Source organism: Mustelus asterias, chromosome 11 (genome assembly GCF_964213995.1).
Source record: "Mustelus asterias chromosome 11, sMusAst1.hap1.1, whole genome shotgun sequence".
NCBI lineage: Eukaryota > Metazoa > Chordata > Chondrichthyes > Carcharhiniformes > Triakidae > Mustelus > Mustelus asterias.
The window spans coordinates 46316509-46341297 of record NC_135811.1 but is presented as its reverse complement, the minus strand read 5'-3'; the positions used below and the strand labels follow the sequence as shown (position 1 = coordinate 46341297).

Below are 24789 nucleotides of genomic sequence, written 5' to 3'. Positions count from 1 at the left end.
AGCTGTTACTAGGGGGCATAACTATAAGGTTCATGATGGGAGATTTAGGAGGGATGTCCGAGGTAGGTTCTTTACTCAGAGAGTGGTTGGGGTGTGGAATGGACTGCCTACTGTGATAGTGGAGAGGGACGCTTTAGGAACTTTCAAGCGGTTATTGGATAGGCACATGGAGCACACCAGAATGATAGGACAAAGCTTGGCACAACATTGAGGGCCGAAGGGCCTGTACTGTTCTATGTTTCTATGTTTACCGTGCACACTCCACACAGACAGTGACCCGAGGCCGGAATTGAACCTAGGACCCTGGCACTGTGAGGCAGCAGTGCTAACCACTGTGCCACCATGCCACCCACTTCTGTGTACTTTTGATTATAAGCAACTTTGTTAATCCATTAGTTTGTCTCATTTATATGTGATGATTTTATTATTATTTGTTCATAAAATGTGTCTGCAAATTAATTTATCATGGTCATTTTGATTTGTACATCACAGTTACAAATAGAATCAAAATGGGCTAACATTTTAACACTCTAATTGTTAAGTTACTAAATATTTTCAAATTTTATTTGCCATTTGATCGTCGTGTAGATACGAGTAGCTTAGTTCTTAGAGGTTACTGTTATTTCTTAAATAATTCTCTGTAAATTTGAATTCCGAGAGGTCACATATGCATTTTTCAAAATGATGTAAACTCCAACTCAAAGTCAACATGAGCATTAATATCTTCGAGAGATGTTTTAATCTGTCAGGATTTATCAACATCTCTTCAGAACAAGTGCAGAATATTCCAGTTAAATGATGAGAATATTTGACAGTGATATATGAAGCTCACAGGAAAACAGCTGTAAATACGGCAGATGTTGGGAATCCCCTCTCTTCAGAGGAAATCAATATAACTTTCAAAGTAGGAGCTGGAGATCTGCTTACAACTTTAAAAGAAGCAAAGGTGATGGATTTGTAATGAGGCTGAGATTTTCCATTATAAAATGTACAGCAATCTTAAAAATTCTTAAAATCCCAGCTGGCCTTTTTCCGTTTGTCCACCACAACTTCGGCAGAAATTCCGGAATAACAGCAGAAATTTAATTCAATACATTTAGATACAGATTCCTCTAACAATGTTCATGCTAAAAGCCTATCTGTGGTATCAGCGGACTAACACTTAATCATATAGCACTCCCCAACCATTTTAATACAAAATTAACTTTAAAGTGGGATAAAGTCTCTCTTAAAATAGTAAACAGAGGGATGTCAAATGGATGCATTAACCATACATCCAATGATAATATTAACAGTAATTTCTAGGCTTAAGTCTGGTAATGACTAGAAACGAGGATAGGGAATGTTGAAGTGTTGAAGAATTACTCTGGTACATGTGACATTGTAAGTTAATTCAGGAAAGCATCTTTATGATTTCACTACCTATAGTGACCTAAGCAATTGGTCCTTGTTACAATTAGTCATGCTACCTACAGTAAAAAAATATCAATTTCATATCTGATTTGTGCACTTAACTATACACATGATGAGGCTTCAATGGCTACCATTTTCCAGGCCTCTGGTGACTTGCTACACACATTTGAGGATAAGATGTAGTTACATGAATTAAGACATCCTTAGGTGACTAGGCATAACTGATCATACATTAGCATAATGATATCAGAAGTTTTCATAGCTGTCTGACGAGTCCCATTCGCCTATATGCATAAAGGTGAAAACTGTAATTGTAGGTTCATTCAGTGAGAATCAGCTTGTACATGTTACTTTACTGTAAGCTTAGGAAAAAGTAACATATAATATTGTTCTTCTTGCAATGTTAATTACAATCATTTTAAAATATAGTATTGCAAAATCATATATGGACTTCATTATCATATCCAGTTATACAAGTGTATTTACTGTTGCTTCAGGAAGTCTTCTTCTGGTGTGTGAACATATCTAAGTCAGTATACTTATGTCCCACTTGTGTCAATTATAAGATGTTCATATATTTGTGTATTTCCTTTAAAACTTGAGGCAAACAAAAACTCACGGTTATCTGCCAATACAGAAGTGAATGCCCTCGGAGCCTGGATGATGACTTCGTTAAATTTTACAAATTTTCCTTTGGCTGCGTCCCATTGAAAAATCTCAGTAAATGAATAGTCATTTCCCAGAATGGCATACTGCCATTTATTTAGTTTAAGAGGCTGCAATACCATGGATCCTCGCGATGGGAATGACTGCACTTCCACAAACATGGAGACATTCCATTTCATTATTGTGGAATCACCAAGGAATCTCGTTAAGCAAATATATAAACTGTCATTGATCTTAAAATGTTTAACTGCATACACATTATCTGTCTCAGGGATATCAATACGCCAAACAAACTCTTTCTTCGCTTTGTTCCACTGATAGATGATGGGACGTTGAAAAAGACTTAGTAAGATTAAATGTGGTTTGTTTGCTATTTCAAGGTATTCCACATCCATATCTTTGTACCAGTGATGCAATGACTGGTGAGAGTAAAATCCATTTCCACTCCATTTGTATACAGTGGTAGTCCCACCCTTGGAGCTATCAGCAATGATGAAGAACCAAACTCCGTCTATTTGAAATGATTCAATGTCATTTGGTTTTCTGATTTTTAGAGCATCTATATCCTGGATTTTAATAAACTTGTTGGCAGAAATATCCCTTTTGTACACATGAGAGCCACCAAAGAGCCGAGCAACAATTACAAACAGCTGATCCTCAATGATCAATGGTTTACAGAATACTGTAGAAGAGCCTGTGTAAAGAACCAAAAACAAATAAAATCAGAAACAATGCACAAAGGGACAATAATGATCTTTTTCCATTTTAAATGAGAGGCATTCATACCAGTAATGTTGTCGAAACTCCTGAAGACCATTTCTACATGATCCCACTCAAGGATGGCGCAGTTCCCAAGCACAGGTTGTGCAATTGCAACATAAATATCATTCAAGTACATGAAGCTCTCAATGGACAAAGACTGAAATTTCAAGGTCTGGTAAACAACAAAATCTATGAAAAGGAAATTATTTATTAAATGTATCCATTCATCACAATTATTCACACATTACTGAAGATAGGGCAGGAAAATAGAGCTTTTCTATGATCTTCCCCCTTAATTATTTCACCAGCTTAAAATATTCCGGATGACTGAAATTTACCCTTTAATGAAATGAGTTTTTTAATGCTGTGACCAGTTGGCCCTAAGGGAAGGCCATTAGTCATTGGGAAAGCACCAGGCACAGGGGGATAGGCCACTCACAGGGTAGCACCAATGGGCACCATGCACAACATAAATCATTACTGCTATAAACTCCATTCCCCAGTCACTGATTCTTTACCTCTTCGTAACAGCCATCTGAGACTGAACCAGACTGTTTGCAACCTTGGTGCCATACCTGACCCAGGATAAATTTCCAAACACATATCCGTGCCGTAACTGAGACATCGTAGGTCCACTTCCATAACACTTCCTAGCTCTGCCTCTGCTTCGGTTCATCCACTGTTGAAGCACTTGCCCATGCCTTTGTCACCTCAAGACATGTCTATTCCAATGCACTCCTGGCTAGCCTCCCATGTTCTATCAGCTGTAAACTGTCATCCAAAATTCTGCTGTCCCTGTTCCAATCTGCACCAAATCTCATTCATCAATAATGGCACGGTGGCACAGTGGTTAGCACTGCTGCCTCACAGTGTCAGGGACCCAGGTTCAATTCCGGGCTTAGGTGACTGTTTGCGTAGAGTTTGTACATTCTCCCCGTGTCTGCGTGGATTACCTCTAGGTGCTCCGGTTTCCTCCCACAGTCCAAAGATGTGCAGGTTAGGTTGATTGGTCACACTAAATTAGAGTCCCAAGATGTGTAAATTAGGGTGATTAGTGGGGTAAATACATGGGGCTACAGGGATAAGGACTGAGTAAAATGCTCTGTCGGAGAGTCGATGTAGGCTTGATGGGCCAAATGGCCTCCTTCTGTACTGCAGGAATTCTATGAACCCTTACACTGCCACCCGATTTAGCAATGCTTAACTTGAAAATTCTCATTCTTGGTTTCAAATTCCACAGTGACTGACCACTCCCTAACTGCAATCTCCTCCAACCCTACAACCTTCAGGAGAGTAGAGGCAGCTACAATTTTGTCTTTTAAAAAGCATTTAGGCAGTTACATGGGTAAGATGGGTATAGAGGGATATGGGCCAAATGGGCTACACTCATTGAAATTCAGAAGAATGAGGGGAGATCTTATAGAAACATATAAGATTATGAAGGGAACAGATAAGATAGAAGCAGGGAAGTTGTTTCCACTGGCAGGTGGAACTAGAACTAGGAGGCATAGCCTCAACATAAGGGGAAGCAGATTTAGGACTGAGTTGAGGAGGAACTTCTTCACACAAAGGGAGTGAATCTGTGGAATTCCCTGCCCAGTGAAGCAGTTGAGGCTATCTCATTGAATGTTTTTAAGGCAAGGATAGATTAATTTTTGAACAGTAAAGGAATTAAGGGTTATGGTGAGCGGGCGGGTAAGTGGAGCTGAGTCCACAAAAAGATCAGCCATGATCTTATTGAATGGCGGAGCAGGCTCGAGGGGCCAGATGGCCTACTCCTGTTCCTAGTTCTTATGTTCTTATGTTAAATGCGGGCAACTGGGACTGACAAAGTGGTAAAAACTGGGTGGCATGCCCAAGTTGGGCCTGTTTCCATGCTGTAAGCCTCTATGACTGTATATCTGTACGCCTCCAGCTTAGGCCTCTTGAGCATTCCTGATCTTATTTGTTCTACCATTGGTGGCCATGGCTGCAGCTACCAAGATGCCTTACTCTGGAATCCCCTCATAAACATCTCCACTTCTCTAGCTCTCTTTCCACCTTTATGATGCTCCTTAAAAACTACTTCTTTGACTAAACCTTTGACCTAATATCTCCCGAGGTGGCACAGTATAATGTTGGGTAATGCATCTTGCGACATTTCACTGCACCAAAAGAATTACATAAATAGAAGGTGGAGTTCTTGATGGATAACCTAAACTGTAGTCATATGGTGAGAGAAAAGTGACATCACAATTTTATTTCATAAGCATATAAAAGCAAAACAATTATTAATAAGAATTTTAAAGTAAAACAAAAAGTTTGCTCAAGGAGTTTTAGACTCTGGAGGATGGGGTTCAGAGAAGTCCGGCAAATCTAGAGCCAGTTCTGAATAATGGGTTACTGATGACTGGTGGGTGTGGTTCCCCTATCCACTACAACATCATAAAGAGTAGGTAGAGCTCTTTAGCCTTAGGTACAGCCCACCTTGAAGAAGGTGCTGTGAAGATAAAAGCCACGAGGAACGCAAGAATAAAGTACTTTTGTTCCTCTTTCCTATAAAGTGGCTCAAGTGTGTTATCCCTAGGACCGAACAGAATAGACATGTTTGTAAGGTAATGTTTGTTCGAATGAGAACAGAAAATATGCATGCTGAAGAGTTTCTTGAAGCAGATCACTCTAAATGTAGAGCTAGACAGGCAGAGTCCCACAGGGATACACCCCCCACCCCCCCAAAAGGGGTGAGGCTATTAAAATTTCCTGGTGATATTTTACCTCAAGCCAACGGATGTCGGCTGGGCCCTTAAGAACATAAGAACTAGGAGCAGGAGTAGGCCATTTGGCCCCTCGAGCCTGCTCAGCCATTCAACAAGAACATGGTTGATCTTTTCGTGGATTCAGCTCCACTTACCCGCCCGCTCACCATAACCCTTAACCGTTCAAAAATCTATCTCTGCCTTAAAAACATTTTGGTTGGTCTGTCAAATTTTCAGTCCCGCCCATGATGATTCCAGCTGTGGTTCGGACTGGAAAATTCCAGCCAAAATTAATTAAAACGATCAAACCGAATCAAAATGGTGAAGTAAAAAACAAATTAATGAAAAATATCAATACTGTAGCAAACTATCTCATCTAGCATTGCAGGTGGGAGAAAGAAATGCTGAGAATCAGATTGACAACAGAATCCTGTTGATCAATCACATGTCAGCATTAATAATTTGCCAATGGCGGTGTCTACAGCCCAGATTGGTCTGCCTCCCACCAGAAAGAAGACTAATATTGGAAGGCAAACATCAGGCATCTAGGGATAAATAGCAGAGAGGACACATAATAAAAAAACTCAATCAATTTTTGTTACTCCAACTTTGTCTGAAAATTGTAAATTTTTAGACCGATGGGAAAATCAAATTTGGAAATTCCAAAACTAGCATTGGTCATAATGCACAGATATCTTTGTGTCTTATTGAATCACCTGCAATCAAGCAGTCAAATTCTTTCAGTGGAAGTTGGATTATTTTTGTTTCATTGTACTTCCCTGGACTTGCACAATAGGTCTGGTCGACTGTTGCATTGGTGCTATTCAACCATCCTACCAACCATTTCAGTTTGCAATCACAGTGGAAAGAATTGCCTCTTAGATCTCTGTGAAGAAAAGCAGTTTTAATTGGTGACATAAAAATTTCAGTTAAATACCTCCCGATAATAATATATGATCTTGTTTAGTTCAAAATCCCAATGCATTTATTTTATTAATTAAAGTATCCCAATATGTTGTTTCATATATATATGTCAGCCATGGAAGCCACTCAGTCCATTATGTTCCTGTCAGCCAAAGAAGGGGGAGGCCTAATCCTACTTCCCAACTTCTGGTCCATGTAGGTTACAGCACTTCAAGTGCATATCTACGTGTTTTTAAATACAATGAGGGTTTCTTCCTCATTCCAGACACTCAGTTCCTTCGCTACTCTCTGGGTGAAAAAAAATTACACATCAACTCTCTTCTAATCAAAGAACAAAGAACAGTACAGCACAGGAACAGGCCCTTTGGCCCTTCAAGCCTGCGCTGATCACGTTTACCTATCTAACCAACCACTTATAACCCTCTATTCCCCATTTGTTCATATGCCTATCAAGATAAGTCTGAAATGTGGCTAACGTAACTGCCTCAACCACGTCACTTGGCAGTGCATTCCAGGCCCCCACCACCCTCTGTGTAAAAAACTTCCCCCGCATATCTCCACTGAACCTTTCCCCCCTTACCTTGAACTTGTGCCTCCTTGTGATTGTCATTTCTATCCTGGGAAAAAGCTTCCAACTGTTCCACCCTATCTATACCTCTCAGGAGTTTATAAACTTCTATCAGGTCGCCTCTCAGCCTCTGTCTTTCCAGGGAGAACAATCCCAGTTTATTCAATCTCTCCTCATAGCGAATCCCTCCATACCAGGCAACCTCCTGGTAAACCTACTCTGCACTCTCTCCAAGGACTACGTCCTTCTGGTAGTGTGGTGACCAGAATTGGACACAGTATTCCAAATGTGGACTAACCAATGTTTTATACAACTGTAACATAATTTGCCAACTTTTATACTCAATGCCTCAGCTGATGAAGGCAAGCATGCCATATGCTTTCTTCATCACCTTTTCCACCTGTGCTGCCATTTTTAAGGATCTGTGGACTTGTACTCCCAGATCTCCGTGTGTGTCTATGCTCCTGATTCTTCTGCCATTTATTTTATAGTTCCCACTTGAATTGGATCTACCAAAATGGCATCACCTCGCATTTGTCCAGATTAAATTCCATTTGCCATTTCTCTGCCCAATTTTCCAGTCTATCTATATCCTGCTGTATTCTCTGACAATCTTCATCACTATCTGCAACTCCGCCCAGTCCCAAGTCTTTCCATTGCTGGCCTGAGTAGAGCTGGCTGGTTTTAAACCCCCCCAGTGCTCCTTCCCTATTGGAGGAGCCTCCACTCACCTAATATTCAATGAGGCCCACAGGGAGATCTATTGATGAAGCCACGCGGCCATCATAATATCCCTCCCCCCTCAAGCCTGTTTCTTCCCTCATATTTCCATCACGGACGGGGGGGGGGCAGTCTTCTCCATCGTTTGATGATCGGCCTGGTATCGATGGGGGGCAAAACCAGATCAGGGGGTGTGAAACAGATTGGAGACCTTTGCTTCCAAAGGGGGCACCGTAAAGCCACCGACTCTGGCTGTTCTTGAGGTCTGTCTTCAGTAGGGGCGCCAGCGTCTTCCACTTCTATTTCAGGATCTGTGTCCTCATCACCAGGAGGAGCAGGCAGGGGATCGACTTCAATACGAGACTTGACGTTGTCCCCATGGCTGGTATATGAGGCCTGTACTAGCACGATCTCCTTACTTCTGAGATGGTCCAGGTGTTTCTTGACAATTTTGCCCTGCACTTGGACCTTATAAAGATACAGACCCCGTTTTTTCCGTTATAATCCCAGGATGCAACTGAGGCCGTCCCCAAAGTTCCTCACATAGACTGGGTCACTGGTTTTGAATGTTCTGTCTGTCCTTACAGAATCAAGGTTTTTCTTCTGGGTCTCTTGTTGGTACTCCACCCTCCTTGACATGTTTGGGAAAAGTAAGCAATGCCATTCACCTCTCTTGCTTTTATTACATCATTGAACACCTTGGGGCATTGTATCCAGGTTCAAGGATCCGCAGTCCTGTTTCTCACTTCCTAGACCACTTCCATCCATATTTACTGGATTTAAGAGGCTGGCACAGGAAACAGCACTTCACTTTAGTCCTCTAGATCTCACAGCAGGGCCTCCAGGGAAGGGTCAAAGACATGGAGGTAGGGGCATGGCTGAGGTATTAAATGAATACTTCCGCTTTTACCATGGAGGTAGATACTACCCAGGCAATGGGTAGCATCTACTCATGATAATTGATAAGAAGGAAATGTTGAATAGACTGTTACTAGTTAAAGTTGACAAGGCACGGGAGCGATTGAGATGCATCCAAGGATATTGAAGGAGGTAAGAGTGGAAATTACAGCGGCACTGGTCATAATCTCCCAACCTTTTCAAGGTTCAGGGGAAGTGCCAGAAGATTGGAGATTTGCAATGTTGTGCTCTTGTTTGAAAAAGATTGTAAGGATAACCCCAGCAATTACAGGCCAGTTAATTTAACATCGGGTAGATGTTAAGTAGAAAAATCCTTCCTTCGACGGATTTGGGACATCATCACACCTGCACTCTGTGACTGGTCAGGAAACCCAGATGCAGGATACTGATGCCATGGCTGAGTTAAAGAGTTTTGGCAAAGTGACTTTTGAATCAAGCAGGTTCCCGATCTGCCATCACAGTCCACCCACTGATAATACCATTCTATGCTGCAAATGATTCTATTTCAATATGGTTCTGCCATAACAGTAAGCAAACCCCTCACTTCCTCACATAGGAAAGTGACAGAAACCTGGAACAAAGCTAAGTCTTGATGCTTGTTTGAAAGTTCTGGCAATGAGGCATTCTGACAAATTACTTTGACCATCTGTTCAAGGAACCATCCAACAGCTTCTACCATCTCCCTTTCCAGCAAGATCTCTAGGACGTTATGCACAGGCCACTACCTGATGGACTTATGGTCAAAGGTGTTTCTCTGCATAAATTTTTCCATGAGGGACAGGTGTTATGGTACAGTCCAATTGCATAGAATGTTCCACGGCAATGTGGCCTGACCCTTTACACAACCATGGAAAGGTAGAACTTTATGACATTTACATACCAAGGATCTGCATACAGCTTGGTGCAGCCACACATAAAGGTGACCATCAGGATGCGGGTGAAGTTGGGTATAACTTTTCCCCCTTAATCTAGAGGTTTGTGCCTTGTGTCCCTGTGAACATGGTCCATTTTCGGCCTCCAGATAAAGCGGAAGATGGTTCAGGTGATCTTCATGGCGCAGGAGTGCGGAACAATACCAATTACCCATGCCACTCCATGTCACCTCTATGCCCCCCATACATCCTGCATAGCCACTCACCCAATATGGAGTCCTTAGATTCCATGCATCATCAATGGAAATTATTTTACATCAATCAACCTCTCACCATCTAATAAAAGCCTCTGTATTGCTGATACTGAGAAAAATGCATTTTGCCATATGGAAAAATAACCTTGTCGTACTTGTAACCTTATTAGCTTGTGTCAACAAAACACAAGCCACATCAAAGGGACAATTGGCTTGAACAACTTCTTGAAAATGTCATTCATTCTCAGATGAATGGAACACCTACTGTGCTGAAACCCATCAGCACTTGAAACTCAGCCAAGGATTCAGAATTGCCAATCAATTACTTTGACAATCAATATAAGTGAGCAGATGATTAGATTTTTTCAAATATAGATTTTCTTTGATTGTTACAATCATGTTTGTTTTTAATCAGCTAGAGCTATTGAAATCATGGCAGAAAAGATAACAGCACAGGCTGACAGGGTTTTTTATAACACTTTTCACTGCATTATGGTGTAGTACATGTGCACAAATGCATGAGACTGGTCAATGTAAAGGTCAGCTTAATTATGAGCCATGATCTAATTGGATAGCAGAACAGGCTATGGAGGATAAATAGCTTATCATATTTCTATGCTCTAGGAAGTTTCCTTTGAGTAAATGATTATCTCTACAAGCAGATCTCAGTTATGTGACCCGGCCTGTTTCTGTGGGTAACAGCATATGGATAGCTTTTTCTTGAATGCCCAAAATGAAAAGACCCTTATTTCAGATTTTCAGCATCTGCAGTATTTTGCTTTGATCATGAAACGACCCTGGCCTTGAACGCTTCTATGGGTTATCTGTGTCTGATGTATTTAGCACAGCTGATACAGAGCAGATTCCTATTGATAAATATACTGTAAGCACTTAATGCACATAATTTCTCTCTCCAGAATAAGGCTGCCCTTAGTAATGCTGCATTAATAATTGAAGGTCTATTTTAACACATTAGCGTATCCTGAAGCAAACCCATTTCAGCAACACTTAAAATGTCTATATACTGGAGGCTTCTTGTACAAAGAATATACATCTTACAGCATTCTAAAATAAAACACAAAGTATTATGAAATGAAAATATAACTGTCTTACATATTAGTTAATGCTCCCAGGCCTTTGAATAAGTCTTTGGGAAGGGTTTGAAGTTTATTATTCGCCAAACTTCTGTTCAAAGCAAACAAAAGTGAAAGACAATATATGAGTAAAACATTATTCTTAAACTGTTAACTCAGCAAATGTTCCTTCAGCACTTATCAAAATGACTAAAGGCAGCAGGGTTACCCTGATCCATCATGCTTCTCATTCTAATGCTTGAAAATGTTGAAAAACCAGTTGATCTCTTGTTTATATTGTGCACGTCTTTTTAAAGACTTGGATCCAAATATTAATTGAACCTTTCGCATGGATTCAAATGACAAAAATTGAATTTGTAACATGTATTAGGAACTCAGACCAGATCAATTGGTAGCAGCAGGATTTGGGGAGGGAATGTAACAGGTGCCCTTGAATATGGAAAATACAGTGTTATGTACTTGGTTTTTAGGAAACTATGCAATTGAACAGCCTGAAGGGGTTACCTTCTAAAGGCTGTAGATCAGCAGGAACCAAAGGATCATAAAAGACAAGTCATTAAAGATTTAAAAGCAGCATAACAACACCATTAGACAAGGCAAACATAATTTTAAGCAAGAACAGAAGACTGGAAAAATACAGCATGTCTGCCAGCATCTATTAGGGGAGAAACAGAATTAACGTTTTGAGTCCTTACACTTTTTGTCAGAACTGGAAGAACAGAGAATGTATTAGAGTTAGAGAAACCGCAACAGAAAGTAGCAACTTTAAGAACAAAAGAGTGATGGTTTGATGTGAAAGGGGGAGGGGGTATTTTGCATTGAGGCAATACATGTATGAGATATTAAAAAAAGGGAGTTTAAGATGAAGAAGGTCAAAACTTAAAGTTGTCAAAGTCAACGTTGAGTCCCAAGGGCTGTAACATGTCCAACCAGAAGATGACATATGGCTCCTCCAGCTTCTGCCAGGCTTCACTACAGCATTGCAGCAGGCCATGGACAGACATGTGGCATGAGAGCAAGGTATTTTAACTTAGCACCTTGCTCTCATGCCCACATGTCATTGGGCTGGCAGCTTCCACACCGTTTTTCCCCACTCGTTGTGCCACTCTGCACAAAAATGAGAAAATTTCAGCCCTATGTCTTGATATCAGGATAGGCTGAATGAATTGAGACCATTTTCATTGGAGAAATGGAGAAATAGAGAGGATATGAGTGTAATCTTTAATGAAATTATTAGATTCTGATCATTGGATTGGCCATTCAAAATTAATGTATGACTAAGGGGTCTGCACATAAAGACAAAGAGTTAGATCTTAGGAATATTGCTTTCGAGTATATGCACTCTGGGCAGATTTCCTCTTGTCTATCATTTGTTATAATTATGCCTTTTGGGGCTAAAGCTTTTACTTGCCCAAACAAGACCAAATGATCTCCCAGTCAAGATGTTTCATTGAGTGGGATTGTCCCAGAGATCAGCAAAGTCTGATTTTGAGCGGGGAAAACGATGTTTAACCCGTCGATGGCAATGGCAGCTTTTTCCACGGTATCGTGCAGCTCTTAGTGAAAAAAATGAGCAGCCCAAAGGGTTTCACATCAGATCACTGGTGGGCAGCCTCTGATTTGTTGGCCCTACCATCACCTTAGCGCTTCAATGATCCAGGTGCCACATTTAAAAGCTGCCCCTGCACACAGCCAGCACACTTTAAATCAGAGAAGCCATGGGAAGTCATGGCTGCCAAACCCAGGAAGAATGCTGCACCTCAATTTACCGACACTTCCATTGAACCCCGACTGGAGGCAGTGGAGGCCCGCCATCATCTCCTATACCCATGCTCAAGGAAAGCAAGGTCACCAATACAGCATGGGAGGAGCTGGCAGCGGTGTCTGTACCAACACCCTGCAGAAGAGGACAGCTATCCAGTGCTGCAAGAGGATGAATGATCTCCTCCTTCTGCCAAGATAAGTCACCCTTCTCATCACCCAAAACTCACACACTCATCACACATCTACAGGGATCTCACTCAATGCCAACTCAATGGACACCACTACCCATTCTCCCAGACACATCTTCATCTTCCCTGTGGGTCGTGTCTTCATCACCTCCCTAGTCCTACTCAGCAGGGCAAGCTGGCTGGTACGCAACAAGAGGGAGATCTCAGATGGGTGGAGGAATACCAGGTCCTCACTGACTTTGAGGAGGGGGCCATTCAGCTGGTTGGTGAGGACATGGACTCTTCCCATGCGGATGGTAAGGTCGGTGGTGCTCAACCAAGTGAGGATCCAGCACTGCAAATCCATCAGATAACAATGTTGTGCGTTGTGCCTCCTGTTTCTCAGGCTCCTGCCATTACTAATGACCTTTCCTTTCATTTTCAAGTTCATCCAGGAAGCAGCCGAGAGGGGTCCATGGGTCAGGTCCTCGATTCCAGCCCCAAGAGCAGCGCAGACCATGAGTTCACAGACTCCAAAGTAGAAGAATTGTCACAGCACTGACCCACACCCTCCACCAGCACAGAGACACACACCTCGACGGGACCTAGTCCTAGAGTAGCCTGGGGGTCACAATCTGGTGAGCACATCACACTGTGTGATCCACAGCAGGCAAAGGCAGGACTGTCTAAAAGTACCAGAGCTCGGAGGATTGCAGGAGGCCAGGAATTTAGAGTCCGAGTTAGATGATGAGCCTCTATACTCGGTCATGCCTAAGTTGCTGGAGCTTCAAAAGCCAAGTTAGGGAAAATCAGGAAGGGATGTCTGGTACACTGTTCAAATTTCAAAGCTCGATGGAGGAGTCCACTTTCTGACTGAGGTGATAAGGTGAGTTATTCATGGATGTTAATCACTTGTACACTTCTGTAAATAAACTCCAACTAATTTCACCCTTCCTATGGCTCCTTGTTATGATGAGTAGTGTTCCTGTCAGTATGAAGTGAAAACCTGATTCCTGTACAAGATAAAGGCGGGGTTCTCAGTCCAGGGCTTTCTTCCTGTGCTTTGTTCAACCTTCCCAGCACATTGATGGCATTCCTTCTCAGTGACTGAACATTTCAGGTATGTCTGTATATCGATGAGAATTATGAAGTCTGCCAGAATATACTGGACTGGTGTCACAGAGTTCAGTCATTCCCCCTGTGCGCTCTCTGTTGAGGGGCAGCTGGTCCCCAATCCCATCAGTTTCTATCTCCGCTGACAATGTGGTCCTCAAGGGTTCAGCTCACAAAGGATGCACCGCTATGACATAATCTTGATCATCGAAAGCAAGCGAGCTGCCATCAGCCAGACAAGAGTCAGACATTCACAGAATCTCTGTGAGGATCTACGGTCTGTCTCCCCTGCAAGTTGTCATCATCCTCCTGCAATGTTGGAACTATTGGCATCTGCATAACAGGAACCATATCACAGATGGTGTGTGTGCTGCCGTCAGTCAGATGCAAATCCAACGCTCACAGATGCCATGTGAAGATTATCAGGTGTCCTCGCTGCATGTCCTCATCACCCTTCACAAATCTAGCAGCTATGAGAAAAACATGCTGGGGATCATAGGCCCATCAGCCTTTAGGTCAACCTCATCAAATAAATCTAGTGAACTGATCTGCTCCTTCAACAGCTATCCTAATTGCCTTTTCAGACCATTTTTTTCCAAATTGATCCCTTTTGCTATTCATTAAACATTTGTTTTATGTTCAAAGTAATTAAGGCTCACATTTAAAAATTAACTTAGGTGTGGTCATTATTGGTACATGCAGAGCAATGGAATGACATGTTACACATGTTGGGGACTTTTCGTCTATAAAAATTGAAGTAGAATTAAGTGAAATAAAAACAAAATTGCTGGATAAACTCTGTAGGTCTGGCACGGATAGTTCACCTCTGGATGAAGGGGGAGGTTTACTGACTAAAGTTGTTGAACTCAATGTTCAACAACCACCCCACTCCCACATGGCCCTCAACAACTTTAGTTCAACAACTATTTACCCGTGGAGTTCAACAAGCTTAGACGGTAAACTTCCCCCTCCATCTTAACCCCCCACCCCTTTTTGTAGTTTGTTATTAGTTATTTTTCAGCTCCCTGGCCTGCCCCAACACAATGCCCACACCACCCCTCCCCCGCACCACCCCTCTCCCACTTGCCCACCTGTCCCTTGATGTTCAGTTGCTCCAATTAACACATTCTGCTATCTCACCTGTTGCCACCATAGGCATGCTTCATCTCTTAATAGCACCATTAACCAAACCTGTCAATATCTCCTTTTCCTGACCTGTCTCTGGTCTTCTATTCTGCCCCACTTCTTCCACTCCCTTTCCAACGACATAATTCTGTACATTCCTATCTTCCATCAGTTCTGTAGAGGGTCATTTAGACTTGAAACGTTAACTCTGTTTCTCTCCACTGATGCTGCCAAACCTGCTGAGTTTATCCAGCATGTCTTGTTTTTATTTCAGATTTCCAGCTTCTGCAGTATTTTGCTTTTATTAGAATAAAATGAATTTTGTTAACCCACCTGGGAAAAAAATTCTTTTCTAAGACAAATGCCCATTTGAACTAGCCAAGTCATCAAGAGATAGAGGTAATGATACAGTAAACATTCAATGTTGGAACTCTCAGAAAGGTAATGCTCATATGGTCGGCAGTTATACTTCGCCAGTTTATGAAGAAACATTGTGACTGGCCCTGTGCTATATACCTATCCTTTTTAGAGACCAGCAAAGGAATCATTGTACCATACAACTATCCATTTCATATTGGGGTAATTTTCAATTTAACTGACTGGTTGTGGGGGGTGCGGTAGATGCATCAGTTCTCTAGTGCAAAATTTCAGACCACTTGCCTACTGGAAACAGATATAAGCAACTTGTGACACCACTTGTAAAATCTGTTCTCCTCCGTTATACTGTGCTTCAAGATTTAGGCTGCTTCTTTGCTACTTCATCCTGCATAGTCAGTCCTTATAAAGTGACACATACTTTTTCCTTCGCACGTTGCTTCGATTGTCTCACTTGAATGGATTACTTGCGTTGGGCTCCTTATTTAGAGTGAAAGCAAACCAAGTGCCTAATTTTAGGGCCTTCTGCTATGGCACCTAAGGGTGGCCACTGCTGGAAAGGTGACAATTTGACAGTTAATTTTGCAATTTTATTTTTCATAGAATTCCTACAGTGCAGAAGGAGGCCATTCAGCCCATCGAGTCTGAACCGACCACAATCCCACCCAGGCCCTATCCCCATGCATTTACCCTGCTAGTCCCCCTGACACTAAGGGACAATTTAGCATGGCCAATGTACCTAACGCGCACATCTTTGGACTGTGGGAGGAAACCGGAGCACCCGGAGGAAACCCACGCAGGCATGGAGAGAATGTACAAACTCCACACAGACAGTGACGCAAGCCAGGAATCGAACCCGGGTGCCTGGCGCTGTGAGGCAGCAGTGCTAACCGCTGTGCCCCCATGCCGCTCTTGTATTGACTACTTCTGTGTGCCAGGTATTATTTCACAGCTCTTGTTTGCTATTCACCAAATGCCGATAAACATCTGTTACAAATGAACTATTACAAGTAAATAATGCTACCCTGTTCAAAGAAAATGAAACCGAATACAGAGCTCCTTAATTAAATAATTAATTTCCTGTACTCAGTAGCATGAGAAGCAGCAAACTGATCGATTTGGGCAAAGCTGTAGTTAATTATAGACTGATACTTTAGACTGAAGAATCAATGAACATGTTTATGTATCTCCAGATAATTCAATTAAAGACAGAGTCTATTTAACAAATCCTCAGAATACAATATAAATAAATCATTTAATGTAAATGATTAAATAAAAATGAACCATTAACCAAATTACCTCGATTTTGTACTTTTTAAAGTATTAGAACCAAAGTTATTTAAATTACAGTAACATACTCACAAATGAGTAAGTGACTTGAGACCTCGGAAAGCGTGCCTTGAAATGGACTGGATTTTATTGTTCTCTATAAAGCTGAAGAAATATTAAGTGTAATACCATATTGATTATTACAATTAGTTACACTAATGAAGGATGTTTAATTTTCATTCCAGTCGGAAGATCTAACATTTACTTACAGATATTTCAGATGTTCAAGTCCCTTAAATGCATCATCGGCAATCGAATAAAATGTGTTTGAAGTAAACAAACTGTCAAAAAATTAACAACTGATTAAAGTTTATACAACCATACACAACTTTAAGCTTAATATTGTTCATAACCAATCATAATATTCCAATTTCAAAGCTACACCAAGGTCAATTTAAAGTTGACAAATAAATGTATCATGACATTGCTTCCTGACCAAAAGACCTAGACAGCATAAAAAATACACTTTTACACTTTTCTGATGGTAGCATATTGGTTCAATTTCTCCTGGTTTTGTGATTTTTCCCCCTGCCCCCCAATCCCGTTTATTCTTTATTCCCTGAACTTAAGCAGCAAATGGGAGCGTGGCCTACTTCCAGATCAATGATGTCAAGTAGGGACCACCCAGGTATAGCCATCCCTCACACCTGCTCGGCATCTTTTGCTTATTCATGCAGCTCAGATCAAGAACTGAGCAGACTGGGACCTAAGTTGTTGCCCTTTAGCTTTCCATCTGACAATTCAGCATCATCAAGCCTCTTGTATAAAATTACACTATACAATGTCTGCTTTGATAATAACTAGTATCCAGCAATCTTAACTTTATCATTTTATGTAAAAACAACACCATTTTCCTCAAAATGTTAGAAGCAGATTGGAGTATCCAAACTGCTTGAATTTGGTAGTTACTAGAATTGATTTTAAGTGATCTCCCTAATGATCAGTTTTAAGAAACTGCATAACAACTGAATAAACAGCACCTGAAATGAATGAGCTGTGTTGATTACAAATTAATTTTAATGGCTTTAGATGTGTTCATTACAAAAACTGAAATTTAGATAACATTAACATTAAAACATTGCTTTTCCTGCCAAAGTAGACTAAATGTAATAACTTGTGAAGTACTGTATTTCAAACAGCTGGCATTTATGTAGCACCTCTAATGTAGGAAAACATTCCAAGGGTGTTTTACATGAAAGGAAAATAGATACCGATCCTAAGAGGAAGATATCAGGGAGGGTGAATTAAAGGAAAGCTAAAAAATAAAAGCTTACCATGTTCTTAGAAAAAAAAATGGGAGGAGGTGCAATTGGAGAATAAATTCGAGTATGAACAGTTTGGGCTGAATGGCCTGTTTCTGTGCTAATTATTCTATTTTTTGAACGTTACTGCAATCTACGTTTTCAGAAAACAACTATTTGATGCTACCGATGTACAATTCCATATAATCACACAGAGACTGATATTCAATGGCAGACATGTTGGCACACAATGATATACAATGATAGACATGTTGGCCCACAATGATATACAATGGCAGACATGTTGGCACACAATGATATACAATGGCAGACATGTTGGCATACAATGATATACAATGACAGACATGTTAGCCCACAATGATATACAATGGCAGACATGTTGGCACACAATGATATACAATGGCAGACATGTTGGCATACAATGATATACAATGGCAGACATGTTGGCACACAATGATATACAATGGCAGACATGTTGGCATATAATGATATACAATGGCAGACATGTTGGCACACAATGATATACAATGGCACGCATGTTGGCACACAATGATATACAATGGCAGACATGTTGGCCCACAATGATATACAATGGCAGACATGTTGGCACACAATGATATACAATGGCATGCATGTTGGCACACAATGATATACAATGGCAGACATGTTGGCCCACAATGATATACAATGACAGACATGTTGGCAGACACTGATATACAATGACAGACCCTGGCAACCTCAAACACATTAGCGCTCACTGGTTGAAAAGGTCTTGAATAGAGACGTGAGACCTCAGTGGCCTTAATGTGGCTGGAAAGTGAAATGAAAGACAGGAGCCAGGGCATAAGATGTGGACTGTGTTCATTAGATCCTGACCTTTCTAAAGTTGTGCACCTTCTGTTGATTGTAAATGAATTATTTTTGATTATATGGAAGTGGTGGACATTAACTAGAGATTGACTTGTGCTCCAATAAATTGACACTTATTTAAACTGTAAGGCTGGGTTAGGAGGTGTATGCTTGTAACATGTAACCCTGTTATCAAAGGCTTATTAACATGCATACAGGTTGGCTCAAGTTCTATCATTTACCAACTGGATTTCTGGAATATGAACATTGTAACAGAGAACGATTGCCTAAAGGTAACAGTTGGAAACTAAAAATAAAAATTCAAACAAAAAACTAAAATCCTTGAAGCCATTGTGGAAAATGGCAGACAACAAGAGTGAATTGTCAGGGTATGATTAAGCTCTGATGTTCCGTGTCTGAAGCATATGAATTGTAGAAGAATAAAACTGACACATGAACATAGGTTATGTTCTGACCAAAGAGGAAATTTTGGTGTTGTTGCCAAAAATAAAATCAAAAGTGAAGTATTTTGTGAGACAGATGTTCATTAGTTGGATAGCGATGAAAGTCTGGACCTTCTACTAGAGTTAAAGGATGAAAACTTGCAAAATAGATGATCTGTTAAATGCTCATGTGTTTTGCGATATAGATCCTGAGGAACAGGCAGCCTGGTGGCACAGTGGTTAGCTTCACAGTTGCCTCACAGCTCCAGGGACCAAGGTTCAATTCCGGCCATGGGTGACTGTTTGGGTTTCCTCCGGGTGCTCCAGTTTCCTCCCATGGTCCAAAGATGCGCAGATTAGATTGACAGGCCATGGAAAATTACCTCTTAGTATCCCAAGATGTGTAGGTTAGATGGGTAGTAAATGAGTGGGGTTATAGGGATAGGGTGGGGGAGAGGGCCTGGATAAGATGCTCTGACGGAGTTGGTGCAGACTTGATGGGCTGATTGGCCTCATCTGCACTGCATATGATTCTATGATAGATCAAGGGCTAAATAGTGTTGATGTGGGTAACCCATGGTATACTTGACAGAGCTATTGCACGTAAAGGCCAATTGTTCAGAGTGCGTACTAAGGTGATACATGCTCCATTGGGGTAAAAAGAGATGTGACAACTGTGGGACAAACAGAAAAAGCTACTGGCAAGTTTAAGTATAGGTTGAATGTTTAGAATGAGGCAAAGAAGCGAGATCAATGGACTGGCAGAATGGAGTGAAAGAGTGGAGAATATGCCCAGTGCAAGGACAGGTAATGGCTCTGAAGAGACTCCAACATCAGAAAACTATAATGTACTGTAAAAAGAACCTCAAGTGGTGTGAGAGAAAGATCTCTTGGTTGTAGTCCTGACAGATATGAAAGTGCAAGTAAAGGCAGTGGGTTGAATTAATCAGATAATGAAATAAAGACCACAGGACAGTCTCAGAACAAAACTAGAAGCAGAAGTCCTCATGATCATAAAGTTCTGGTAAACTAATAAGACAGGCAAAAAAAGTGAATTAAACAATTGGAGAGAATTTGGAATTTATTTTGAGGTACCATAGGAGAGTCAACCAGCCTTATCCAATGGATAGATCTGTGCTGAAAAAATCCTTGCAGGTGGGATTTCTGAGGCTAAAGTATTACAATAGTGTCTATACCATCAATAATACTTCATTGGCTGGAGAACACTTTGAGACGCTTTGGTGATGAAAAGTACAATATAAAAGTAAGTCTTTGTTTTTGAAGTGAGATGCTCGGGATTTTGAAGGGCGACTAAATGGCACAGATGTTAGCGTGGACTCTTCCACTCTCTATTACAAAAGTAAATCTTCAACATCTTTTTAGCTGTTTTGGCCACATAACCATGGGATTGTAAACCATTCGACATAGAAGCCTAATTTCTGTAGGGCAATACTTTTCAGAGAGAAGTGTTTCTGAAACCACTCAAAAAGGCAGCAGGTGAAGAAGGAAATTTAGTGAAATTAAACAAATAGCTTTCTGGTCTGAAGGATGCTTCCCAAGGGTGGTATTTCTTGGTGAGATCAGTTTTGCTGGAAATAGACTCTGATCGACTAAAAGCAGATCCTGTAGCGCCTTATTGGTATCATAAAGGGAAAACTTTCAGGCACCTTCAAGATGCATGTTGATGATTTCTTATTGGATGGTATTATGAAATTTGAGAAATGCGTTATTAATAAGATTAGAATAAAATTTAAAATTGGGAATCAGGATTGTGAGGATTTAAAATATATCAGTTTAGATTTTAAGGGGAGTTCGTCTGGAATAACTTTAAATCAACAAACCTATTTTGAGAGTGCTGGAACACTGGCAATGATGGAGGCAGTGGTTATCGAATTCCATTTGTCAAAAAAATTAAGTGAGGGCGGCACGGTAGCACAGTGGTTAGCACTGCTGCTTCACAGCTCCAGGGACCTGGGTTCGATTCCCGTCTTGGGTCACTGTCTGTGTGGAGTTTGCACATTCTCCTCGTGTCTGCGTGGGTTTCCTCCGGGTGCTCCGGTTTCCTCCCACAGTCCAAAGATGTGCGGGTTAGGTTGATTGGTCATGCTAAAATTGCCCCTTAGTGTCCTGAGATGTGTAGGTTAGAGGGATTAGCGGGTAAAAGATGTAGGGATATGGGGGAAGGGCCTGGGTGGGATTGTGGTCGGTGCAGACTCGATGGGCCGAATGGCCTCTTTCTGCACTGTAGGGTTTCTGTGTTTAGAGCCTGTACAATGGGTGCACCCAAAATAGTATACTTACTGAATGTTATACAAATAATTATTCATTGTGGGATAATGTACACTGTATGAAAAATGAGTGAGCAAAGGTTACAGATTGACCTTACTGACTTGAAACAAATGCTGGAGAGAAAATAAATGTCAAAAATGGGCAGAAGTAAATCATCAGCCATCTGATTGTTAAGCAAAAATAAATTCACATACCAATAAATTGTTATGGGTTCTAGAGATGGGATGATGCTCTCAACTTAAATCTTTGCATAGAACATGGTGGATTTTGATTTAATTAGTTTTGAAACTTTGGTTGCACATATAAACTCTATTTTTTATTTAACGAGAGAGAAGGGAATCTGTTAATTATATGTTAAATATTCTCAGATTGTGGTTAACTAGACTCACTTGTGCCCTATAAATAGACACAGATTGAAATTGCAGTTGTTGGGTTATATTTGTATTGCATAAATAAATGCTTATAAATGTGTTAATGTTGGCTCCAGTTCTGTCCTTCAACTGTCTTTTTAAAATATCAACAGCTATCCTTGTCTACATGGACTTTAGCAAGGCCTTTGACAAGGTACCGCATGGTAGGTTGTTACATAAGGTTAAATCTCACGGGATCCAGGGTGAGGTATCTAAATGGATACAAAATTGGCTTCTTGACAGAAGCCAGAAGGTGGTTGTAGAGGGTTGTTTTTCAAACTGGAGGCCTGTGACCAGCGGTGTGCCTCAGGGATCAGTGCTGGGTCCACTGTTATTTGTCATTTATATTAATGATTTGGATGAGAATACAGGAAGCATGGTTAGTAAGTTTGCAGATGACACTAAGATTGGTGGCATAGTGGACAGTGAAGAACGTTATCTCCAATTGCAACGGGATCTTTATCAATTGGGCCAGTGGGCTGACAAATGGCAGATGTAGTTTAATTTAGACAAATGCGAGGTGATGCATTTTGGTAGATTGAACCAGGGCAGGACTTACTCAGTTAATGGTAGGGCATTGGGGAGAGTTACAGAACAAAGAGATCTAGGGGTACATGTTCATAGCTCCTTGAAAGTGGAGTCACAGGTGGACAGAGTGGTGAAGAAGGCATTCGGCATGCTTGGTTTCATTGGTCAGAACATTGAATACAGGAGTTGGGACGTCTTGTTGAAGTTGTACAAGACATTGGTAAGGCCACACTTGGAATACTGTGTGCAATTCTGGTCACCCTACTATAGAAAGGATATTATTAAACTAGAAAGTGCAGAAAAAATTTACTAGGATGCTACCGGGACTTGATGGATTGAGTTATAAGGAGAGTCTGAATAGACTGGGACTTTTTTCTCTGGAGCGTAGGAGGCTGAGGGGTGATCTTATAGAGGTCTATAAAATAATGAGGAGCACAGATCAGCTAGATAGTCAATATCTTTTCCCAAAGGTAGGGGAGTCTAAAACTAGAGGGCATAGGTTTAAGGTGAGAGGGGAGAGATACAAAAGTGTCCAGAGGGGCAATTCTTTCACACAGAGGGTGGTGAGTGTCTGGAACAAGCTGCCAGAGGTAGTAGTAGAGGCGGGTACAATTTTATCTTTTAAAAAGCATTTAAATAGCTACATGGATACGATGGGTATAGAGGGATATGGGCCAAATGCGGGCAACTGGGATTAGCTAAGGGGTTTTAAAAAAGAAAGGGTGGCATGGACAAGTTGGGCCGAAGGGCCTGTTTCCATGCTGTAAACCTCTATGACTCTATCCCATAACTTGATCCTTGATTGCTGCACCTATGCTTGTGTCTCAGCTTGAAACCCTACCTATTGGCCTGCCCCCCACCCCCAATCACTCCCTCCATCTCTTCCTCCCCTATCACCCTCTCCAAGACAATCATGCCTAGCGCTCTTCTCCTTCACACAAGGAAAGTGCCTCACATACAACAAGCTGAAAGTAACCATTCATTGGACTGTGCTGCCTAATAACCCATCCCTGGCATTCCCAGAATATAACGAGAGCTGCAGAGTGACAGGAATGTAACGAGCTAACCTCACATTATCTAGCGGGGCATGTAGAACCTGTGCAGTACTGGCAGCAAAGCACTCAGCAATGAGTAAATTGATAGGCAATGGTAGGAGAATCTAGTTTGAGGCACTACTAACCATCAGTACAGCAATGCTGAACATTTACCAGATAATGCATTCTTATTCTCAAAGAGCATAGAGATCCACTTCTGAACAACAGCAAAAAAATGCAAAATAAGAATCAATCTCACAGAAGCTGAAGGGACTGTATCTTCGCAAAACTTCTTTCTGGAATTTCACTGAAACCAGACTTCATGAATGACCTAAAAACAAAATGAACTCACATAAATCAAAACAAACAGAGATACTCAGCAACTAGTAAATCTCACTGTACTAGTCCATCATAAATAGAAAACAAAATTGTGTACAAATCAAATAAAGCAGAGTTTGAAAATTGCAATAAAATGTCTGTTCTTTCATTGATTTAAAATAACTCTTAACTCTAACGGTGCATATTATTTCTCAAAGAAAGCAGCTATCAATCAGTACATTTGTTATTTATTTCACATACAAACCAAAACCAACACCAGGAATTCACCACTTACTAAATGATTGTTACATGTACAGATACATATAATAAATATAGGGAAGTTTTTTCACTCATGATTACAACAAAACTAAGGCAGCTCTGGAGATGTAATACTTACAAATGAACTACCTCTGGGGGAAAGCTTTGAGGAATCGATTTTCTGTTGTCACAATGGGCAGTTTCTTCAGTACATATACAACTTTCAGGACATTTCACTGGTCTAGGTCTTCTTGCACCTATTTTTAAAAAAAGAAGACTCAGTATCCATAATAAGAAAGTGAATCTTACTGCGGATTTACTAGCACTTTCCATTATGAATCCACTCAGAACAACGACTGCCAAATATTCCTGAATATGAACAATTCTTGATGTTTTCTATTTCTTGCTTTCTGGCAAAGCAACTCTTCCTTTGAATGTTTTGATCAAACTGCAGCAGTTACACAATACACTAAGCACACATTAAGCTCTTGTTAGCTCCCTCTCCGTTATGGTGCACAACTTATGCAATAGGAATTTTCTCTCCTTAAAGCACAGGGGATTTTCCATTCACAATTCTTTATATATAAAACCCCTAATGT

The 24789-nt window shown here is 40.9% G+C and overlaps 1 protein-coding gene across 1 annotated transcript; it reads right to left on the bottom strand.

Moving 5' to 3' along the window:
- Positions 1–706: 706 nt before the first annotated feature.
- On the bottom strand, positions 707–24789 carry lgi1b (leucine-rich, glioma inactivated 1b). The gene is made up of 8 exons (XM_078223534.1): positions 24330–24789; positions 23874–23945; positions 17009–17080; positions 16833–16904; positions 10946–11017; positions 6293–6462; positions 2866–3030; positions 707–2773 (listed from the first exon to the last, which is right to left on the bottom strand). The coding sequence occupies exons 1-8, from the start codon at positions 24521–24523 to the stop codon at positions 1953–1955; spliced, it is 1638 nt and encodes a 545-aa protein (XP_078079660.1). The 5' UTR covers positions 24524–24789; the 3' UTR covers positions 707–1952.